This window comes from Macrotis lagotis, chromosome X (genome assembly GCF_037893015.1).
Source record: "Macrotis lagotis isolate mMagLag1 chromosome X, bilby.v1.9.chrom.fasta, whole genome shotgun sequence".
NCBI lineage: Eukaryota > Metazoa > Chordata > Mammalia > Peramelemorphia > Peramelidae > Macrotis > Macrotis lagotis.
Window position 1 is genome coordinate 647540352 of NC_133666.1, and position 24280 is coordinate 647564631.

The 24280-nt window shown below is 40.7% G+C and overlaps 1 protein-coding gene across 1 annotated transcript in view; it reads left to right on the forward strand.

The window, feature by feature from the left end:
• BTBD2 (BTB domain containing 2) overlaps positions 1-21237 on the forward strand; it is a 60766-nt gene extending 39529 nt beyond the window's left edge. The window contains exons 3-9 of the mRNA XM_074204654.1: positions 93-249; positions 12142-12247; positions 12930-13127; positions 15099-15291; positions 16508-16595; positions 17293-17439; positions 18723-21237. Of these exons, the coding sequence (XP_074060755.1) occupies positions 93-249; positions 12142-12247; positions 12930-13127; positions 15099-15291; positions 16508-16595; positions 17293-17439; positions 18723-18884 (1051 nt within the window). The 3' untranslated portion in view covers positions 18885-21237. The remainder of the gene's footprint in view (positions 1-92; positions 250-12141; positions 12248-12929; positions 13128-15098; positions 15292-16507; positions 16596-17292; positions 17440-18722) is intronic.
• The last annotated feature ends 3043 nt before the right edge of the window (positions 21238-24280 follow it).

Here is a 24280-nt window from a genome sequence, read left to right on the forward strand (position 1 = left end):
GGACTAGGCTTTGCTATTACATAATAGACAGTTTGGTGTTTGTCAGTTCAGTCAGATTTATTTCACTGGGCCTGTGATGTTTTGTCTTTTAGATTTCTTTATTCTGATGAAGTTCAGATTGGACCAGAGACTGTTATGACCACACTTTATACAGCTAAAAAGTATGCTGTTCCTGCTCTTGAGGCACACTGTGTGGAATTTCTAAAGAAAAATCTCCGAGCTGATAATGCGTTCATGCTTCTCACACAGGTATGTTTGAACTCATACAAGAAAGCTTCATTATGTGACCATTTGCAATTTATTAACTGCAAATAATTGTAAGCATTCTTACTTGTCAGAATAGGAAGTTTGCATTTTTTTTAGGGAGGGGAGGAGGGTATAAGTAATTTTCATATGTCATTGGAAAAGCCATTATGTGACTGAAATGATAGAAAATTTAAAATTGTACTCTTCTTCATAAGGAGCTCCCTAGGAAAGGTTCTGGTTAAATCATAACCTAGTTCACTGGCTAGAAACACTGATCACATTTTGAAATGAAATGGCCTGTTGTCTAATACATGCTCAGGTATCAAAAGTGCCCACTTTTATTAGGGGTTGGTTATTCAGAGATCTTGTCCTTCATTATGGAAAAAGATCAAGGGGCAGCTAGATGGCACAGTAGATAGAGCATCTGCACTGGAGTCAGGAGGACCTGTGTTCAAATCTGGCCTCAGACACTTAATAATTACCTAGCTGTGTGTGACTCTGGACAAGTCACTTAACCCCATTGCCTTAAATTAAAAAAAAAAAGACTGAAATGACATCACTCTATGTTAGAAACAAACTGTATCGAACTGTAGTTGATCTGACCAATACAAGCTGTAAATGCTCTGTCACAGGTTGGGCACAAATAGTCTAAGTGAACACCTGGGTTGTTTACTCTTAACTTACACATCTCACATTTCCCTTGAATGACTTCAATTATGCCTACCTCATGGAGTGCAGCCCCCTCTCTGATGAGGGCACACCATGCTGGGTGGTTCCTGTGCCAGGGTCTCTCACACTGCATAATTAATTCTAAATTCTCTTTTTTTTATTTTTTAGGTTTTTTCAAGGCAAACGGGGTTAAGTGGCTTGCCCAAGGCCACACAGCTAGGTAATTATTAAGTGTCTGAGACCGGATTTGAACCCAGGTACTCCTGACTCCAGGGCTGGTGCTCTATCCACTACGCCACCTAGCCGCCCCGCTCTAAATTCTCTTAAGAGAGACCTTCAAGGTGTTCCAGTAGCACTTCTTCTGACCCTTTTGTGAGCACTTGCCTTGTGTGAGGTCTCCATAAAATAGTCTTTTTGGCAAGCATGCATTTGGCATTCTGACAACTTGAACAAACCATTGTAGTCTCTATGGAGATAATTGCTCAGAGTCTTACAATATGTAAAACTCTTCACTGGAATATTAGGATCTAACTTAAATGTCACATATTGGAGGTTATAGCAGAAGAAAAAGACCTTGCAGTTTAAAATGTCTTTGTATTCCAGTAACAGTAGTTATTTCTTAAAAGAATAAATAATCCTTTTAACATTTGTTGACAAAAAAAATACCAATTATCTATAAGACAAGAGGGTCCACTAGAAATCTTTAGCAAAAAATGTACCATGGGGTGGCTAGGTGGCACAGTGGATAGAGCACCAGCTCTGGAGTCAGGAGGACCTGAGTTCAAATGCATCTTCAGACACTTAATAATTACCTAGCTGTGTGGCCTTGGGCAAGCCACTTAACCCTGTTTGCCTTGCAAAATCCTAAAAAAAAAAATGTAGCATGCGGGTGTAAGTGAGGTGGTACAACAGAAAACAAATGAGGTGCATATTTATAATATACTCACATACATGAAAATTGTTGGTATTTGTATACTGTGCAAAGCTGCCAGTTATTCTTGGGCTTAGTTTTGTTATTATTTCTGCTTAATCTAATAAGGAAAACACTAAAAATAAAAGTTAAATGAAAAGATTTAGGCCCTCCAACTGGAATTATTCTCCTCTTCTTGTTCCTGTTCTCCTCCTTTGGTTCTGATTTTCCTTCTCCTTTCCCACTGCTCTGCCCTCCCCTTCCCTTCCTCCAGTTCTCATTTGTTCACCCTTGTCTTACCCTTCATTTTATAGACAAGGCTCAGAGTTTGGAGCAATTTGGGGCCTAGCATCCAAGTCTCACAGCTTTTAGTTCATTGTTCTTTGCATCTTACCTTACCACCGCCTCAGATGGTTATGATTACTTTGAGTTCAGAGAAAATTTTTTATCTTCATTTCAGAGGATTATATTTCAAGAAATTAAATCTGAAATATTGCATTAAAACCTACTTTTTTTTTTTTTAATACCCTGGAGCGCTTGACTAACCAGTAGCTGCTGAAAACTGACATACAAGGAGCAGATCTTCAGAGCACTTTGCTCTGGATTCTTTTTGGTCATGGGAACTTGGAACAAAGGCAAATACATTTATACTTGATATTGTGGCAATAAATCATAGATAATTGAACCATGGTAGTATCATGATAAAAGAAATGTTTTAAAAATTTTTTTTGATATCTTTTATTTTTTATGCCACCAGAATTTTTCTCAGTATCCCTCTCCCCTCTCAGATAGCAATGTCACATAATAAATAATATTTTTAAAGAACAGAGGAAAAAGGAGGGAAAAAATCAACAAAACTGATCAGTTCATCAAAAAAGACTGAAAATATATACATTGTACCACACTCATGGACCTCACCTGTCCAAAGCAGTGGGGTAGGAATATCTTCGTATATTTTTTCTTTGGAGCCATGCTTGTTCTTTGTAATTTTGTGTATTCATTTGTGATTATTTTGTATTTTTTCCATTTACATTGCCATAGCCTTGCGTATATTGTTTCTTGGTTCTGTTTAATTCATTCTGCATCAAATCATGGAAAATCTTTCTATGTTTTCCTATGTCATCATAATTGTAGTTTCTTATGACAAGAGGTGTCATACTCTCAGCCTAAACTAGATTAAAATTAAATTGGGAAATGTTTAGTAAAATATAATGAAGTGTACATTTTGTTAATTTGTTGTTTTCTAAGTTAAAATACAGGTCATAATAATCCTTTTCTGAGTTTTACACTACAGCCTAGAATTCTATATTCTGTTACATTCAGGTGCCATAATTTGTTCAGCCATTCCCCATTAAATAGACATCACCTTTGTTTCTATTCCTTTCCTACCACAAAAAAGTGCCAATATAATTTTGGTATTGGAAACTTTCTTCTTTTTTTAATGTTTAGTTTTTAAATATTGAGTTCCAAATTCCTTTCCTCCTCAAGCCCTTTCCTCACCTATTGAGATGTCAAGCAAAATGATATGTATTCCACATGTGAAGTCACATAAAACATATTTCCATAATTAGCCACGTTGGGGGAAAAAAGTGAAAAATGTATGCTCCAATCTACATTTCTCCCTTGAGGTGGACACTTTTGATCACGAGTCCTTTGGATTTGTCTAGGATCATTGTATTGATTAGATTAACTAAGTTTTTCATAGTTGATCATTATAATATTGCTGTTTCTGTATCCAGGGTTCTTCTGTTCTACACATTTCAATCTTCTCAGTTTTTCAGAAACCATGCTCTCATTTTTTATGGCATACATCACAATCACATACCACAATTTCACGTCTTTCCCAATTGACGGGAATCCCCTCAATTCCCAGCCACAAAAAGAGTTGCTAGAAATATTTTTGTACATCTAGATCTTTTTCCTTTTTATTTGATTTCTTTGAGATACAGACCCAGTTGGATCAAAGGTGAGGCATAGTTCCAAATTGTTCTCCAGAATGTTTGGACCCAGTTTATAGCTGGTAATATATCCCTATTATTAATATCCCTGTTATTTCACATTTCCTCTAATACTTGTCATTTTCCTTTATTGTCATGTTAGCTAATGTGATAGGTGTAAAGCAGTACTTCAGGATTGTTTTAATTTGTTATTTCTCTGATTATTAGTAATATAGAGCATTTTTTCATAAGACTAAGAGCTTTATTTATCCTGAAAACTACTTTTCATGTCCTTTGACCATTTATCATTTGGGGAATGGCTTTTATTTTTTTTTATTAATTTGACTGTTCTCTAAATATTTGATAAATTTGCTATAAAATGTTTTCCCTTCTTTCTAATTTCGACTGCATTGCAGCAGTTGTGTTTTGTTTATGTCAAAACTTTTAAATTTAATGTAATCAAAATTACCTTTTTTATTTCCCTTGATCTTCTTTATCTCTTATTTGACCATTAGCTCTTCTCTTTTTCATAGATCTGCTCCCCTAATTTGTTTCATAACCTTTGTGTGTAAATCATGTACCAAATTTGACCTTATCTGGTATGGTATGAAATATTGGTCTCTGCCCAGTCTGCTTTCCAGTTTTCCAAGTAATTTTTGTTGAATAGTGAATTCTTAACCCCAAAACTTGGATCTTTGAGTTTATCAAACACTGGATTACTATGGTCATTTACTTTTTTGTTGTATTTTGCAAGACAGTAGGGTTAAATGACATGCCCAAGGTCAACAGCTAGGTAATTATTAAGTGTCTGAGGTCAGATTTGAATTCAGGTCCTATATTGTATATAGAAACTTTTTTTTATCAATGGGTACTTTGGGGTATAAATCTAGCAGTGGAATCTCAAGTTCATAAGGTGTGGACATTTAGACATTGTGTTTGCATCATTCCAAATTATGCTTTCCCATGTGCTTGTACTGATTCATATTTCCACCAACTATACCCTAGTATTTCATAACTTTTTCAATACTAACTTTTCCCATCTTTTGTCAGTTTGCTGAGTATAAAGTGAAACTTGGGTTGTTCCAATTTGCATTTTTTTTAGTGATTTGGAGCATTCTTTTTTAAAAATTTTTTTATTTTTATTTAAGGCAGTGGGGTTAAGTGACTTGCCCAAGACCACACAGCTAGGTAATTATTAAGTGTCTGAGGTCGCATTTGAACTCAGGTCCTCCTGACTCCAGGGCCAGTGCTCTATTCACTGAGCCACCTAGCCGCCCTACCTCCATCTTTTCTCACATCAGAAATGCAGAAGCAGTGAACAAATGCAGCAAGAACTGCCACTGAGAGACTAAATGTACATGAGAAAGAGGGGGTGGATCTTGGGTAGAGATAACAGTGAAGAAGTGGGTCTGGAGTTTACCTCTGCCTACGGGTGAATCAGCTGATAAGGGTTTACTAGGTATTGGTTAAAAAATAAATAGATCAGCAGTGGATAGAGTACTGGTCCTGAAATCAGGAGGACCTGAGTTCAAATCCACATTTAATAATTACATAGCTATGTGATGGTGGGCAAGTCATTTAACCCCCATTGCCTTGCAAAAAACAAAACAAAAAATATAGATCAGTGGAACAGGCTAAAGGGTAAATCAAACAACAGAACTCATTGAAAAAGTGAAAAACATAAATTACCTAAGGGAAAAAAAAAACACAGGTAGATAATAGATTTAGATTAAAACCTTATATAATTTCACAATACATTCCAAATGAATGTTACCTCAATATTAAAAATCATACTTTGAAAAATAGAAGAAAAGCAAATAACACAACTTTGATTACATAAAACTGAAAAGCTTTTCCATAGACAAAGACTAGAATAAGAAGGGAAGCAGTCAAATGAGGAAAAAAAATTTTAATCAAATTTCTCTACTAAGGGTTTGATATCCAAGATAAATAAACAATAAAACATATGTGACATAACCATTTCCCAGTAGATAAATGAGCAAAGGATATGAACAATTCCCAAAAGAATTGTCAAATATTCACAATTAAATCACTGATAGAGAAATGCAAATCAAAACAACTCTGAGATTTTTTTACCTTACACCTTGCAAATTGGTGAAGATGACAGAAAATAGTTCAGCAATAGAGACTGGTATTAAGTAAATTAAGTGACTGAAATGTCCATACCTTGTGAACCAGAGATTCCATGGTGGGCCATCCTCATTGTAAAGTCTTGTGAATATATGGTTTATTTCAGTGAACCCTCCCCCTCCCCACCTCAACCCAACAGACACTAAATAGAATGGATTTCTCCACATTTTCAAAGCCTACTCTGTTTAAAAAAATACCAATTCAACTGTAGTTTCAAAGCTTGTTCTGCTGCTCTGTGGTGTTCTTCCTGTCCCTACATTTAAAAAAGTGATGCCTCAATGACCTTATTTTCTGGCTCCCCTCCTCCCTTTTTTCTTTCCTTTTACCTTCCCCTCCTTTATCTAATCTCTTGAGGGGAAAAAAAGAAAAGAAAAATAAAGCTGCTCCTTCTCTCCCTTCTTCTCCCTTCTTCTCTCTCTCTCTCTCTCTTTGGCAAGGCAATGGGATTAAGTGACTTGCCCAAGGTCACACAGCTATGTAATTATTAAGTGTCTGAGGCCAGATTTGAACTCAGGTCCTCTTGACTCCAGGGCTGGTGCTTTATCCACTGTACCACCTAACTGTTCCCTCTCCCTTCTCTTTACTCCATCCCCCTCTTCCCCCATTGGAAAAGTAAAGCCCTTGTAATAAATATGCATAGTTAAGCAAAACATACATTGGCTGTGTCTGAAAATGTATGTCTTGTTCTTCACCTTCAGCCCATCATTTCTCAGTAAATTGGCAGCATGCTTTTTTCTGTCCTTTAGAATCATGGTTGGTCATTATGTTGATGGGAATTTTCAAGTCTTTTGAAGTTTTTCTTCATAATGTTATTGTATAAATTGTTTGCTTGGTCCTATTTCACTTTGCATAGTTCACAGTTTATATAGGTCTTGCCAGGTTATTTCTGAAATTTCCCATTTCATCTCCATAGTTGGCTCTGGAGGAGAAAGTGACCTTGCACAGCCCCCCCCCCCATTCAAATCTAATTCGTTTGTCATGGCATCACCTCCATGATGTCATGGTCCTCTTTGAGAATGAATGACAAACATTGTCACCATCCTTATCATCTTTTGTCTGGATTAGTGCAGAAGCCTGTTTTATTTTCTGGATGTTTGAAATACAACTTTATTATTACACAAAAAGAGAATAGGAATGATAGTGACCATTGAAATTTTGTGATGGGACTGTATCAATCTTAGATTTGATCTCAGGGAAAATATAATTTAATACAAAGAAGCAAAAGTACAAAATATGTCCAAAATAACATTCAAAGTATGAATTATATTTTTGAAAATTGTAATATTCACTGCTTCAGTGTTTCAGTGATTCAGCATATGTTGCAAATACATCACAGTACAGTTACTTATGAAACTATATTTCTAACACTGGACTCCAGCTTCTTTCCATAATAGATTTTCATTTTCTTTAGGGATAATAGTTGTCTGAGCAATCTATAAGTCTTGCTTTTACTGTGCTGTCAGTGTAGGGTCCATGTCAGCCTCTGGAGGTGCAAGAGCAAGTATACCCTCCCTCCTCATTTTTTTTTTTTTTTTTTTTTGGCAAGGCAATGGGGTTTAAGTGGCTTGCCCAAGGCCACACAGCTAAGTAATTATTAAATGTCTGAGGTCAAATTTGAACTCAGGTCCTCCTGAATCCAGAGCTGGTGCTCTCTCCACTGCGCCACCTAGCCACCCCTATCTCCCTCCTCATTTCTGACTCCTAAACAAAACTCATCTCAGGTGCTGCCTACTTCATGGAACTTTTCCTGATTTCTACAGCTACTAGTGCTTTACCTCTCAGAAAACAGCTTTGTATGTGGTCTATATTTGTGTCTACCTTGACATGTAAGTGATTATGTGCTCCCATAAAATGTGCAGTCCCTTTGTTCCTTAGAATAATAAGCAGTATCTATGTGAAACCATTAACAAGCATTATATTCAATGGGGAGAGGCTAGAGGCATTCCCAATAAGATCAGGGGTGAAACAAGAATGCCCATTATCACCACTACTATTCAATATTGTATTAGAAATGATAGCTTCAGCAATTAGAGAAGAAAATAAACTGAAGGAATTAGAATTGGAAAGGAAGAGATAAAATTCTCACTCTGTGCAGATGACATAATGGTATACCCAGAGAATCCAAAAAAATCATCTAAAAAAATTACTAGAAATAATTAGCAACTTTAGCAAAGTTTATATTGCAGGATATAAAATAAACCCTCATAAATCCTCAACATTTCTATATATGACTAGTATGATGCAATAGAAAGAACTTTAAAGAGAAATCCCATTCAGAGTAACCTCAGATAATATAAAATACCTGAGAGTCTACCTGCCAAGGCAGACTCAGAAGCTTTTTGAAAACAATGACAAAACACTTCTCACACAAATAAAATCAGATTTAAATAACTGGGCAAACATTAACTGTTCATGGATAGGTCGAGCTAATATATTAAAAATGACAATTCTACCAAAACTAAACTACTTGTTAAGGGCCCTACCAATCAAAATTCCAAAAAATTAATGAGTTAGAAAAAAATGTAAATAAATTCATATGGAGAAATAAAACATCAAGAATTTCCACGTATTCAGTGGGGGAAAAAAGTGCAAAAGAAGGTGGCTCAGCCTTACCAGATCTAAAATTATATTATAAAGCATCAGTCCTCAAAACTGTCTGGTATTGGCCAAGAAATAGAGTGGTGGATAAGTGGAATAGACTAGGTACAATAGCAGGAAATGATTATAGTAGTGTGCTGTTTGATAAACCCAAAGAGTCCAACTATTGGGATAAAAACGATCTCTCTGATAAAAACTGATGGGAAAACTGGAAGTTAATATGGAAGAAACTTAGAGTAGACCAACACCTCACACCCTATACCAAGATAAGATCCAAATGGATACAGAATCTAGACATAACAAACAATATTATAAGCAAACTAGAAGATCAAGGAGTAGTATACCTGCCAGATCTATGGAAAGGGAAGCACTTTATGACCAAGGAGGAGATGGAGAACATCATTAAAAACGAACTAGATAATTTTGATTACATTAAAGATCAAAAGAAATGTAGTAAATTGGGAAACAATTTTTACAACCAGTATTTCTGACAAAGGATGCATTTCTAAAATATACAGAGAACTGAGTCAAATTTTCAAAAACAAGAAGCCATTCCCCAGTTGACAAATGGTCAAAGGATATGCAAAAGGCAATTTACAGTTGAAGAAATCAAAGCGATCCATAATCATGTGAAAAATTGCTCTAAATCATTACTTATTAGAGAAATGCAAATTAAAGCATCTTTGAGATACCACCTCATACCTCTCAGACTGGCCAATATGACCAGAAAGGACAATGATCAATCTTGGAAGGGATGTGGGAAATCTAGGACACTAATACATTGTTGGTGGAGCTGTGAACTCATCCAACCTTTCTGGAGAGCAATTTGGAATTATGCCCAAAGGGCAACAAAAATGTGCATACCCTTTGACCCAGCAATACCACTACTGGGTCTATACCCTGAAGAGATTATGAAAAAGGGTAAAAATATCACCTGTACAAAAATGTTCATAGCAGCTCTGTTTGTAGTAGCAAAGAACTGGAAATTAAATGAATGACCTTCAATTGGGGAATGGCTTAATAAACTGTGGTATATGTATATCATGGAACACTACTGTTCTATTAGAATCCAGGAGGGATGGGAATTCAGGGAAGCATGGAAGGATTTGCATGAACTGATGCTGAGTGAGATGAGCAGAACCAGAAAAATATTGTATACCTTAACAGCAACATGGGGGCGATGATCAACCTTGATGGACTTACTCATTCCATCAGTGCAACAATCAGGGACAATTTTGGGCTATCTGTGATGGAGAATACCATCTGTATCCAGAGAAAGAATTGTGGAGTTTGAACAAAAACCAAAGACTATTACCTTGAATTTAGGGGGGGGGGGGGACCCGTTACCTTATTATGTAATTTTGCTATCTCTTATACTTTATTTTTCTTCCTTAAGGATATGATTTCTCTCTCATCACATTCAACTGAGATCAATGTATACCATGGAAACAATGTAAAAACTAACATACTGCCTTCTATGGGGGGTGGGGGAAAGGAAGCAAGAATAGGAAGAAAAATTGTAAAACTCAAAATAAATAAAATCTTTCTTTAAAAAAAGTTCATGGGGTGACTAAGTAGCATAGTGGATGGAGCACTGGCCCTGGAGTCACGAGTACCTGGGTTCAAATCCAGTCTCAGACACTTAATAATTACCCAGCTGTGTGGCCACTTAACCCATTTGCCTTGCAAAAACCTAAAAAAAAAAAAAAAAGGCAATCCTTGAGGTCCAGTCCTGGTTCATTTCTGTCTCTCTGTATATAATAATTGGTACATAGCATTTAATTGATGCTTAAACATTAAAACAGAAACTTAGAGCTTGAAAGGTAACTTGAGATAGATTGTAGAATGTTAGAAGTCCATCCAGCCCCCCCAACCCACCCTTTTTTTAAAACAGAAGTTTTAGAATGTTGCAAAATTACCTATTTTGAAACAAAACTATTACATTTTATATTATATTTTAAAAATGCTTTATTGACAACATGAATTGAGTTCTATTTTATAGAAAGACATCTCTTTGACAACTAATAGGGGATTATTAGAAAACCTTAGGGTTTTTTTTTTTTGTTTGTTTTTTTGCAAGGCAATAGGGTTAAGGAACTTGCCTAAGGTCACACAGCTAGGTAATTATTAAGTGTCTGAGGCTGGATTTGAACTCAGGTCCTTCTGCCTCCAGGGCCAGGGGGTTTCTGAGGTAAGTTTTCTGATTTGATTGCAGAGAAGTGATTTTAATGGTTTCTTGAAAGGCAAATAGTATGTATTGTCAGTGAGTGTAGGGCCTGTTGAAAGGAAATGCAGGATTTGTACTGTTTAACTCAAAGTTTTTGAAGGCATCACTTTTCCTATTTGCAGTTGATATTTTCTTGAAGTGAAGCTCAGTTACCTTCTCCTCTCTCCTGTCATTTGAAACAAAGAAAAACAAAAAGCCCTTGCTCTTTACTTTCTAAAGTCTTTTCTGTTGTTATACTTTTTACTAGGAGGGGATAGGAAGTGGGGCTTCTTGGAGGCAAAATCTAATAATTCCACTTTATAGATCAGACAGCAGGAGAGTCCTACCTAGCAACAAACGTCCATCACATCAGTGTCCACCACTAACTCTCCCCTTACCCTCCCACCAAGAGCACAAGCAAGTCCCAGACCATTCCACCTGATCACACCTTTCTGACGAGCATGGGACTCAAGGTATGAGCCTGGCTCTTCTGCGCCATCTCTGAAGTGCTCTTAGAAACAGGCCGCTTTTATTCTGCCATCCGAGTCTGTCTTCTGTGAGGGGCATTTCAGCTTTATTCTGGTTGTTCCCTGTTCTGTTCTGGCAGGAGGGTAGCCTGTCCCACCTTCCCAACTGTGAACCCTAGAGAACTCTTCTGATCATGGGACCTGATCCTCAGTGACCTTGCACCCACCCCATCACTGCCTCCCTCTGGCCTCCTTATCTGTAAAAAGAGGAGAACCACTTGCGAGAAAGGAGTTGTGAGGGAAGTTTTCTGTGAACTCTAACTGAAATGTGTCAAAATGCAGAAGCTCCTCGCATCATGATTATTACCATCAGACTTAGAATTCCTGAGCCAGAGTGATGCTCGAGATTAACCAAATCTAAATTTCCAGAGAGCACCATTGGTCATTGTTTCCTTTAGAATCATCCCTCCTGTTGGCATCACTGCAATTTCCCACATCCTAATTTAATAGTAATTTATCTAAAAATGGCAGTTAGGGTATAAGAGAATTTCTTGTTGCTTATTTTGCTTTTCCTAAATGATTTCTTACAAAGTTAAAAGCTGCTTTCTGCCTCTTACCCTTAGCTTGCATACATTGGTCAGATCTTTAAGCATATACTTCAGAAATTTGGGGGTGATTTTGTAATTTATAAAAGATTGATTTTTTAAAAATCCTCTATTAGTGAAACATACATAGAGCCTCAAGGCAAAGAGGCATAGACTTCTAGAACAGAATATTGTGTGCATTAGCAGCTGTGCTCGCTGTGTCAGATGTTTTTGCTTAATTGTTTTTCTTTGTCACAAGAGAAGTTTTACTCTATGGGGAAAGGCAGGATTTGAAATCACTGAGATTTAAAGTTAAAAGCTATCTTATAAGATAGTAATACATCAATTCTTTAATTCTTACTGTTTTTGTTAGGCAAGACTCTTTGATGAACCCCAACTGGCCAGCCTGTGCTTGGAGAATATAGATAAAAACACGTCAGATGCTATCAATGCAGAAGGTTTCACAGACATTGATCTAGGTAATGTTGGCTCTTGAATCTCATTTAACCCCATTGGTGACCCGTGGCCCCAATGTGCTGACCCCCTTGAGACAGGGTAGGAACCTTTCACAGGCTGGTTGTAGTCTGCCCCAATCTGGTCTGAGATGGCTGGGCTTTGTAAGGAACTTTGTGTTTTCCATGAGTTTGTTTCTTAACCTGCCTGTGGTCTCAAGCAGGTATACCTGGAGTTTTATCAATTGGTAAAAAAAACAATTACAATAAAATGTCAGTCATTTTTAGTCAAAAAATGTAGGACGATGGAGACACATAATAGCCTCTGGGAATTAGTTGTCTTCAAAGTTTATTGAGCCAGAAATAATTTATTGGTGCTAAATCTCACTTAATTGGTTCAACTTTGGCATGGGTGGAGTTGGGGTTGGGGCTGGTAGATCTGTGCTGGCTTGGTGTGCATTCCCTGCCTCAGGGGGATGGGTAGAACCGTAGAAGGTGACATGCTTTGTCATGTGGCGATGGCAAACTCAGGCTTGGGGAGATGTAGTGCCCTCTGAGATGGTCACTTCCTGGCTGCCATCCATATGATCTCAGTGCAAGAGCTTTGGTGATAGTGCATGGGGGCAGCATGTGCAGAAACCCTTGACCAGGCCACTCTGGGTATTTCCAGGACACAGAGCAGCCTCCTCTTTCTTATTTTTTATTTCAGACACACTTGTTGCTGTGTTGGAGCGGGACACCTTGGGCATTCGAGAGGTCCGTTTATTTAATGCAGTGGTCCGCTGGTCAGAGGCGGAGAGTCAGCGGCAGCAGCTTCCAGTGACTCCAGAAAATAAGCGGAAAGTTTTGGGCAAAGCCCTTTCTCTCATTCGTTTCCCACTGATGACCATTGAAGAATTTGCAGCAGGTAACTCTGGTCTGGTTCTGTAGCATGGTTAAGAGCAGGAAAACTTGGGGGTGTTGGCCCAGAACCAACAACTTAGTGAATGGTTCCTTTCTGAAGAGGATCCCAGCCATCCTAGAGACACCTCAGCAGCCCCAAGACCCATTGCAGGGGCATATATATCCCTGGTGGGGTGCCCCACCTTGTTCTTGGCCACCTCACTCCACAAATCTCCACGGTGAGCTCATCTGTGGTCCAGAGCTGTCCACTGGGCCTTTGGGGGTGTCTGTAGCAGTGCTGGGGGGTAAGGGTCCATCTGGTGCCCCTCCCTCTCCCTTTGTGACTGACCTGTCTCCTTGTCTAGTTCTCGGGGACTCTCTTGCCCCTTGGGCTGCTCAGGTTGTCTTCAATTAGACGTGACAGCTTTGCCATTTCCCTGTTAGCATTCTTCTGAAATCCTGATGTTCTATCATTTATGGAAATTATGTCACCTATCTAATGTCACCTCTCTCAACATTTTGTTCATAATTATGCCTATTCCAGGTACTTTGTGTTTGTGGTTGAATGAAGCATTGCACATATTAGGCTCATTCTGTGGTTTATGTTTGAGTTGTTGAGGGGTTCAGGTTAGGACAGCCCAGGATAATCAGTCTGCTAGTGTGGACAGAGTGACCTTTCGGTTCCACTCCCTTTGCTCTAGTAGGACTTTGTTCTATTTTATACACACAGAACAGGTGAAGGTTTGTAGATAGCACTTGGTTACTGAAAGCTTGAAGCCTCCCATGATAGATGTTTCTGAGTTGTCTACTCAGTGCTTATTATACTCAGTGAGCTGGCTGGGTTCATCCTGTCTCCTCACTTGTGGATCCTGGGTTTGGATTGCTGTTTGAAATGTTTCTTTCCCATCACATATTCTGTTTCTGTGATAATGTATTTTCGAAGTACATTGTTCTTGGCATGTTCAGATGAGGTCCTGGGGCATGCTCAAACCTTAGTGAAGAACTGTGCCTGTTTCTAGTAGCTGAAGGCTCACAAAGGTCTAGGAGGTGCATGTGCTTTGCAGGTAAAGTGAAGGAGTGGTTGAGGTCACCCAGTGAGGAGGAGGAGGTGGCAGAAAATCTAGGAAAGGGAGGAAGTTGCTCACATAGGCATGGCAAGTACCATAGCCTTGGGTTCTTCAATGCAGAGGCAGCAGCTGTCCTCCCAGGACTCTGAGAGAGTCTCCTAAGTTACGCTTCATAGCACCAGCCCATGGAGGAAGGCATGTCTGTCCTGTTTGAGATGGACTCCATCTTAGAAAAATTTCCATCAAAAAAGATCTTTAAAGAAAGCCACTGAAAAAAGATTTTAAAATGTCAATTTGTTTATTTAGGAAATTCACATCCATGAAACATCTTCCCTGATGATACCAGATAAATGAGGCTTTCTTGTCTCTATAGATAGACATGTGTGTGTGTGTGTGTGTGTAATATAATATATATATATATATATGTATATATATATATATGTGTGTGTGTGTGTGTGTGTGTGTTTGTGTTCATTCACACACATGGGTATAGCATATAATTATCAGAACAAGCCAAGTTATTCATAAAGTCAGATTGAAATGCCATCCATTGGTTGTTGTTCCTTAGATGATTGAATTTATTTATGATTCCTTTACTTACATCCTGTAGAAAATTGTTCTAGAAAATTAGAATTCTATTCTTTTTATCTTTCTGAAAGGAAATTAAAAAGGGATATTTCCCACCTATTTCCTGTACCTGTGTCTTGGTGTTTTTAAATACATTAAAGAAATAATTGTTCCTGAAACACTTTGCTAAATTTGAAAGTGGTTCCTATGTGAATATTTCATTTCTGAGACTAGACCAGGCTTAGTGAGTTGAATATCTTGTGTTGTCTGGGAGACTCAGGCCAGGGCAGCTATGACAGGACTTGAGGAGGTTCCCTTGAGGTGTTCAGCAGATCCCTCCCTCTTTTTGTTTTCTGCTCCAGGGCCTGCTCAGTCAGGCATCCTCACCGACCGTGAGGTGGTCAGCCTATTTCTCCACTTTACCGTGAACCCAAAACCCCGGGTGGAATTCATTGACCGACCACGCTGCTGCCTTCGAGGGAAGGAGTGTAGCATCAACCGCTTTCAGCAGGTGGAGAGCCGCTGGGGCTACAGTGGAACTAGTGACCGGATCAGGTTGGCATTGATGAACCTGTGTATTGGTGTAGATTTTCATTCTGACTATTGACTCTGAAGTCATCTTGCCACCCCTCCCTTTACCTAGGAGTGGCTCTGACCTTGCCTGCTCCTTACTCTGTCCTCAAATGGGCCTGATACAGGGAGGGGTGCAACCCCCCACCTTCCCTGTGTTGCTGGCCCACATCCTCTATCATGGCTGGAGACCACAAGCTTGAGGCATCATTCATTTCCTTCTCCCCTTGGCAGGACACCAGGGCAGCTTGAGCCATGGAATGAGCTCACCCTTTTGTCCTGTCATCCATGGATCTTAGGATCTCTCATTTGTGATGTGATGCAGCCTTCTGGGTGCCTTTCCATGCGCTGTGCGTGACGGGCACACTCATCATCCTAGGACTGTGGGAGATGTTTGGGGCAGAAGCTTGGGGGACAGTAAAGGAGCTTTGCAGTTTCCTAAAGAGTCACATTTGTTCACCTTGTGTAACTGCAGAAGCTCTTACATGTCCTGTTGAAATTTGGAAAGGAACCAAAGTCTTTCTTTTTCTCTAGCACTCCCTCTAAGGGCCATTCCTGGAAGAATAAATGGAAAGTAAGAGAGGAAACATTTTTTTTTTTTTTAAAACAGCTATAAAAGTCCATCATTCTGGGGACTTTGTTTGTGATGGAAGCAGACAGTTCTCCACACCTCATAATTCTACATGAGGCTACAAAACATTTTCAAAGTATTTTTCTCTTGCTACAAATCTCAATAAATACAAAGTACAATGTTGATACAATCTTTTCTAATCCAGAGCAATTGTCTTATCTGGATTTTATCCTCTATAAGTCTTAGAGAGTGGGGAGCAAAGTTCCCCAAATAAATGCTTTTAGAGGACAGAGTTCCATCACCCTAGTGTACTCCCTACCCCCCCCTCGCCTCCCCCCACCCCAACAGACTGAGTGGGCTAGGAATGCTGTGCTTTGTTTTATCCTTCTGGTTGATGGCAGAATTTTTAAAAAATAAATTAATAAACTCATCCATCTACTTGGGACAGAAACCCTGATTTTTAATCAGACCAGACCAAATGAATGAGAAGACAGCTGAAAAGGGAACTTTTTTTCTGTGCTTTTGGGGTTGTTTTTCAACTAGAAGAATACTTTTGGTTTTTTTCAGTGATTCTGTACTTGGTCTGTGATTTCAGAATAGTTTTAAAGGTGAACTCTCTTATCTCCTCAGGTTCTCAGTTAATAAAAGGATATTTGTAGTTGGGTTTGGATTATATGGATCAATACACGGACCAACAGATTATCAAGTCAACATCCAGGTACCAACCTTCCTTCCTCTGTCCTTTGTATGACTAGACCATCTGTACTTTGGAACTGAGGGTGGGGGCCACAAGGGGCACAAAGTCAGGAGGGTGTGTGTTCAAATTCAACCTTAGACCCTAACTAGCTGAGTGACTCTGGGCAAATCACTTAAAACCTCAGAAGGAAAAAAAGAACTGATATCTTGAACTACTTGTATCAGAAATCTCTCTTCTGTACATTCTGTCTTGTGAGCTCTTTGAATTTGTTTCCTCATTCAGAATATGAATAATTATTCTTTTGTCCTTTGCATCACAGAGTTGTTGCAATCAAAGCACTTTGATTTGCTCTAGGAATGTGAGCTGATGCTGTTATCTTTTTTTAGAAAATTAGGGGATTTTTGTATTGGAGTTCTGGCATTTGTTTGTATAGTCTGAATGCAAGGGAAAGGACCCTAGAAGATTAAGCCAGCTCCCTTATTTTATGAAGGGGACACACAGACACATGTGCTTTTTGCACCCCCTCCCAAAAAGTGAATTTTAAATTCTACTTTTGTGAGTTTTGAAACATCAGTTGATGAAATTGTTGATAATCAGCATTATTGTACTCTCGGACAGAGAGGACAGATAAAATGCCAGTTCTGGTTTTTTCACAAGCTCCACCTTTGGAACTTTTCGATTCAGAAAATCAATTCTTTCTCTCTCCCTTTGCTTGTAGATCATTCACACTGACAGCAACACGGTCCTGGGACAGAATGACACTGGCTTCAGCTGTGATGGTTCCTCCAATACATTCCGGGTCATGTTTAAAGAGCCCGTGGAGATCCTGCCCAATGTGAATTACACAGCATGTGCAACACTGAAGGTACAAGAGAGGGGTGCCATGCTCCCCCCCCGCCCCCATGTGGGGCAGGGTCAGCATCAGGCCAGCAAAGGGGGAGACTCCTGCCCTGCAAGACCCACCCTTCTTGACCATGGAATGAAAAAAGACCTTGCATACCCCCTTAGCAGCAATGCAAGCCCCCCAGCTGTGTAGTCAGGCATGAGACCTTGATCTAGGTCTGTTTCCTCAGCTGCCAAATAGACTACCTTTCATAAACATTGGTTTATCATTTTCATGTTCAGGGTCCTCAGTTGGTTCCTGGGGGTATAGACCAAAGTGAAGCTATTTCTGCCTTCTAGGAGTTTATAATCTCCTGGTAGTCTCCAGGATGTGGGGTGAGGGGGAGAATCAGGGTGTGTATTCTGGAGGAGGAGGCACCTTGCCTGAACTTTGAAGAATTCTGAGAGGCTCTCTGGAGAGGAAGCCCCTTTATGGTCTAGAGGATTTCCAAGGGGGTGAGTTGGACACAGGCCAGAGGGACAGAGATGTGAGAGATACTTTAAGGACAGACTTGACGAGCCTTGAAGTGTGGTGTATGACATTGAGAAGAGGCAGGGGTGGCCTCCAAGGAGAAGGTGAAGAGGTCAGTTTTGGACATGTTGAAGTTTAGGTTCCAGTGGGCATGAATATCCAGGAGGCGGGTGGGGACAAAGGCCAGAGAGAGACTCTCTCTCTCTCTCTCTCTCTCTCTCTCTCTCTCTCTCTGTATGTCTACATTTTATTTGTGTGATTCATGTAAATATAGAGTATAAAAGTGATATGTTCTGTAAATATGCATAAATGTGTGTGTGTATATTTAATCACAAAACACATACATATTTACATTCTGATATTCACACTGACCATGTGAGGCAGTTTATTTCCATTTTATAGTTGAGCAAATATAATTTGAGGGAAAAAGAAAATTTCTCAGTTGCTGCTGGCTCCTGGGAAGCCCAACTTAAACTTCCAAAACACCTTGGTTTAGATGAAGCAGCTTTGGTTGAAAATTCGTATCCTTTGGCAATCGTAGATATTCCCTCTGGCTAAGGGTTTGGAAAGGACAGAGGCATAATCTTATGGAGACCCAGGATGCTCTGTCTTGGTTGCAGCCTCTTGTTTCTGTGTGATTATATTCTAATATTCAGATGAGACAAAGGGGCTGAAGACCAGGAAGGGGACCTCTGAATTGGGCTTTAAAGGAATGGCTGAAATGCAGCAGGAAGAGTTGGAAACCCCTTTGCACCTCTTGATCCATGTGATTTTTTTCTATGGCTTCCCCCTAGGGTCCGGATTCCCACTATGGCACCAAAGGCCTTCGCAAAGTGATCCGTGAGTCACCCACCACGGGGGCCAAGACCTGCTTCACCTTTTGTTATGCGGCTGGAAACAACAACGGCACCTCAGTGGAGGACGGACAGATCCCTGAAATCATCTTCTACACATAATGGCCTGCCTGGCAGTCCTCACCCCCTCTCCTCTCTGGCTGAGTCCGACCGTGCCAATGGGCGCGGCTGGCCCAACACACACTTCCATTTTTCTGCCTCGTGTTAGTGATGCCGCTGCCGCTCTCCCCCACAGACTGGTTTACAGGAATCCACTATAGTCACACGGGGTTGTAACTGCCTCCATTTGAGTGGTCATCTTATCCTCTGAGTTCTTGAAAAGCATTTTTTAAAAAATTGTAATGAATGTAGATGCTTTTATGTTGATTAGAAGCATGAAAAAAATACTTTGGTTGAGGTGGGAAACTTCCTGTAATGAGACAATCCCTTAAGAGATTGGAGAAAAAAAAAGAAAAAAGGAGGGTCATATTGACTCCTGCCATCTCCTCCTCCCCCTTCCCTCCCATATATTCCTTCCTCTTACACAGGGGAAAGAGCATTTGTCCTTTGGGTCTAGGGACACAACCAGGGGTGGGGTTTACTTCATTGCAAAGGTTTTTAAGTGAATGTTTAAGAGAGCTGTTCTCTCAAGTTGGTCAGCCCTGTGGTGCCCATCAGTCAGTTGTATCCCCTTGTTAACTAGAGACAATCTGTTGTGTGTCCACCAAGTGGCACCAGTCTAACTGACCACCTGCCTGCAAGAGAGGGACAGCATGTGAGCATGTGAAGAGGAGCAGAGCTGGGGGCCCAGAGCGCCCCCTCAGATTCTTCTGGTCTAGAGAGGGGCCCCATTTTGTCAGTGTCCAGGAAGCTCTCCAGTAACCCCCAGTCTATCTTGGGGGAGCCAGTTGAGGAGAGAAAAAGGAAATCCTTTCTGAGCGGCAGGAGCTGTCGGGTGAACTAACCTGATCCCAGATTGTCTGTGTCATTTATTTTTGTAGACTGCACGTTGCAATGCATTCTTGAATTTACCCTTCTCCTGTAAGGAGGGATCTATATGGGGTCGGGGGAAGGGAGAGAAAACTTCATTTTTATTGTGTGTGTGTGTGTGTGTGTGTGTGTGTATGGTTGTATGTGTGATTTCCTGGTGCCCATCACCTGTGTGAATTTCTGAATGCAGAGCTTCGGACAGAAAACAGCCCAGCCCTGAGGGCTCCTGGACGGATGGTCCAGGGCTGAGTTGTGGATTGTCCTTGGTCATGTCCCATGTCCCATGTCCCATTCCTCACCCCCCCACCCCCAGGTCAGAAGAGAAGTCTGTGCTTTAGTGAAGTCAATCTCTCTGCAGCCTCTTTCTACAGGCTTATGCTTTGGGGAAGCTCCTCAGCACCAGAGAGGGTGGGATGTCGCTTCCCCCTTTTACTTTGTGCACATTAGAGGATTGACTCCAGACCTTATGGACAACTGGATCCCTCTCACTATTTTTCTTGTTTGAGGATTGTGGGGCCATTTCCCTTTTCCTTTTCTTTCTATCTTGGTTAAATGATGCTACTCAGACTCCCAAAGGGGCAAAAAGACTGAGTTTGTTATTTGGTTTTTCTTTTAAAGGCTGTGTCAGAAGGGAGGGAGGCTCACCCAGAATGCAGAGATGGACCTATCCTTCTGCCCTTGGTTCACTTGGATTATCTCTGTGGGTACTGGAATGTGCCCCAAACCTGCCGCCTGCCCTCACACCTCCTCCCTCACAGCAACGAGCCAGGAAGTCACCTTCTGCCTTGCTGTTCGAGGTCTGAGGACTTGTATCTTAGGGCAGTTTTATTTTTTGGGAGGGGGGAGAGTGATCCAGTTTTCTCTTTGTCCAGGCCAAGCTGGTAGCCAGCCAACACCAGATGACCAATTGAACAGAGGTGGTAGAGATCTAAAGTCCAGACTTGGTGGTCTGGTGGGGTTGGTAGTGGCCAGTGTTCATGTCTTAGGGCTAGCCCTTGATTCAGGAACCCACTATTAGGATGTGTGTTAGCTGAATTCTTCAGTGAATGAACAGGCCACCAGCCCCTTCCTCCAAAGGAAAATGTCTGCTAGAATAGATCGACTGTTGCCGTCTTTGGTTAGTATTTGCCCTGTTTTTATCTTGATGTTTCTGAGTGTAGGTGTTCTCTGCATAAAGGTGCTGGAGGGACACCAATAGGTCTCCCTACTTCCCTCTTCCTTCCTCATCTTGTCCCATCCCCCTGCCCAAGAAAGCAGGATATTCCTTGGGTACTGAACCAAGCACTTAGAACAGGGGAAGGTGATTTGCCAGTTTGTGTGTGTGTGTGTGTGTGTGTCTGTCTGTCATTCCAACAGTTCTTCAGTTTCAGCGATTCCTTCTATTCCACAGAATCCCTTCTCCCAGAAGCCATGGCAAAGGTGTGATCCCCCGCACACCTCATCCTATTGAAATGATTTTTTAAAAATAAAATAAAATGTGTATACATCTTCTGAGCAATGTACATTTTTATGGCTTCCTGCAGTTTGGGCATTGTAACTCCTTGCTGAACATGCCTGTCTCCTAAAGCTGGAGAGTTTTCTTGTATCATGTCCACTCTTGAATTGGCGTTGGGAATGTCTAGATTCATAAGCATTGCTATATTGATGAATGTATCTAATGATTTCTCATATTCAGTGTTCAGACACTCTGCTTTTGGCCAGCTCTGTGACTTGTAAATAGGTAATCAATAAAGAAATGGGGTTGGTTGTCTTTAATGTTTTGGAGACATGGTGTTCTTTCTGCAAAAGTGCCAGAGGGTACTGTGGGTCTGTGAGGAAGGAGGGGCCTCCTCAAGGAGCTTCTCCAGTGAACTACTGGCCTGATGCGGCTGAATCTGATGAATGGGGCTGTCACTCCATTTTCAACCAACCTTTATGATCATCTGCCCCCAAAATTTTATGGATCCAGAGGGAAGTCTTGACTCTGACTTGTTTGAAATATCACCCTTTGGGTGGGAACCTAGTCTCTTCTTTCTTGGTATCCCATATAGATCTTTGTACCTAGCAGGTATTAATTTTTCTCCCAAGACAACTGAGGGTTGAGGTCCATGATCCAAGTGGTCTCCTTGGCTTGAGAAGCAGACCTATCACAGCACAGATCTCAACAAGGTTGAACGGTCAACCCTTTTCCATCTTAAGCTTAGTTCTTTCTTAGAAGCACATCTTGTGTGTTTGCTTCTGTCACTTCTCATGGTGACATGGCTCAGGGGTCATGTTTCTACTGTTTGTATTCCAGTGGGAATGGGAAATGGCTTCCTTCCATCTCTCATCTTCCTCCCTCTCCCTTCCTGAATATCCATTGTCCGTCGATGGGACAAAACTATCGTCTTCCTCCTAGTGATCATGACATCTCTTAGTGTACCCTGAGGTAACACTCGGCTTTTTATTATTCTAGCATTACCTCCCCTATTTTGTGCTTTGTGAAATTGCCTTTTTTCAATCCAAGTATAAACCTTCACACCTACAAAATTTCTTTGCCTTCGATCTGGCCCAGTGTTTTAGCTGTTTCCTAACTCTTTGGGTCTTCACTGTGTTATCAGATAACACTTGTGTCCAGGAACCTGCCCAAGCAAGATCACACAAAGGACAAAGTCAGGCTTGACCTCAGATGTGTTCTTTGCTTCATATGTTCATTCGATGGATTCACTATCCTTGCCAGCTTTGATAACCATGCCACATTCTGTCCTAGGAAGAGAAGTGCCCAACAGCCTTAGACCTAGACCGGTAGGGATGACCTAGCATCACCCAGGCCACATCCCTTCATCGTGTCCATAAGGAACACGAGAGGCTTTGTCACATGTCTTCCAATTCTGTACTTTTCCTAGTATTTGTGAAGATTGCCTGCTCTCACAGTCTAACTTATCAAAAAAGGAAACGCGGCTAGTTGGGTAGGATCTGTTTTTGATGGAGTTGCTCGCGTGGCTGCTGGTGGCTCAGCAGGTAGAACACTGGGCCTGGAGTCTGGAAGATGAATCTTCCCGAGTCCAAGTCCTGCCTCATACACTTAGTAGCTATGTGACACCGTGCAAGTCACTTCATCCTGTTTGCCTCAGTTTCCTCATCTGTCAGATGTGCTGCTGAAGGAAATGGCAAACCCCCGTCAAGAACTACCCAAAGTGGAATTATGGAGAGACAGATGTGAATATGACTGAAATAACTAAACAAAAGATTAGCATATGATGAATTATTAGATGGATTGGAGCCTGTGCTTCAGGCCCTGGCTCACAAACTCATTCAACACCTGTGAGGCCTGGGGACAAAAGACCAAATTATTAAACCTGTAAGGAGAGATTCCACGGGAGGCTTGGGCGGTTTTCTGAGATTGAGTGCCCTTCCCTGACTTGGCCTCGGGCAGTATGATGGCATCAAACGATGGCATCAAAAGAGCTCAGGGTTTTGAGTTGGAAGACTGGGTTTAAGTTCTGGCTCAGTTGCTTCCTTTGCTGCTGCTTCTAGGAGATTCAACCTTTCTCACCCAAAATAGCCCATTAAGAGCAGCCAGTTGTACTACATGACTTCCAGGGTCCCTATAGAATTTTAAAATGGTTTTCAGTCAACATAAATTGCCCTTTTCTCCTTCCATCCCCAATAATTGAGAGCAAAACAAAGAACCTATTAGAAATATACATGTGCAAGAGTATTATGCACATGCCATGTGTGTGGATGTGTGTCATTGGGCATTCAAGTCCTTCCTATCAAGAGATGTTACTACTCAGGAATCACGGTCAGTCATTGCACCTATCAGACTTCCTCATTCTTTCAAAATTGTCTGTTATATAAATTGCTCTCCTGGTTCTGTTCACTTTACTCTCCCCTCAGTCTTCCCAGCTTTTCCTGAAGCCATCCTCTTCAACTGTTACGCCCATAATATTGTCATACTTGTCTCAATACCATAATGGTTAACCGTTCTCCAGTAACCAACATCCCCTCAAATTCCCATTCTACACCTCAAAAAGGTTTTCGGATGAACGAATCTGTCCCTTTATCTTCCCTTTAATTGCCCCTCCCCCTTCTCCCCTTTCCTATTTTTTCCTGCTGAGTGTATTCATCCCTCACTCAACCTCTCACCCTCACCTATCATCTTGCTTGTTTGTATAGTTTTGTACATCTTTATACCTTCATAATAGGAAATTATTTTCCATTACCTTCCCTGCCCCTCCCCATTACTCTTCCTCTTTTTATTTTTAGATTTTTGCAAGGCAAACAGGGTTAAGTGGCTTGCCCAAGGCCACACAGCTGGGGAATTATTAAGTGTCTGAGGTCGGATTTGAATCCAGGTACTCCTGACTCCAAGGCCAGTGCTCTATCCACTGTGCCACCTAGCTGCCTCTATCATTTACTCTTCTTTTGAGATAGCAAGATAACAACTTAAAAAAACCACTCTCAGGTCACCTTCAATCTAATTAGATTCCTTCTCTGAGCCCTGATAAAATTCAGAGGGGACACATGGATCTCCCCAGAGTGTGGGCAGTTTATTATTAGTTTTTTTT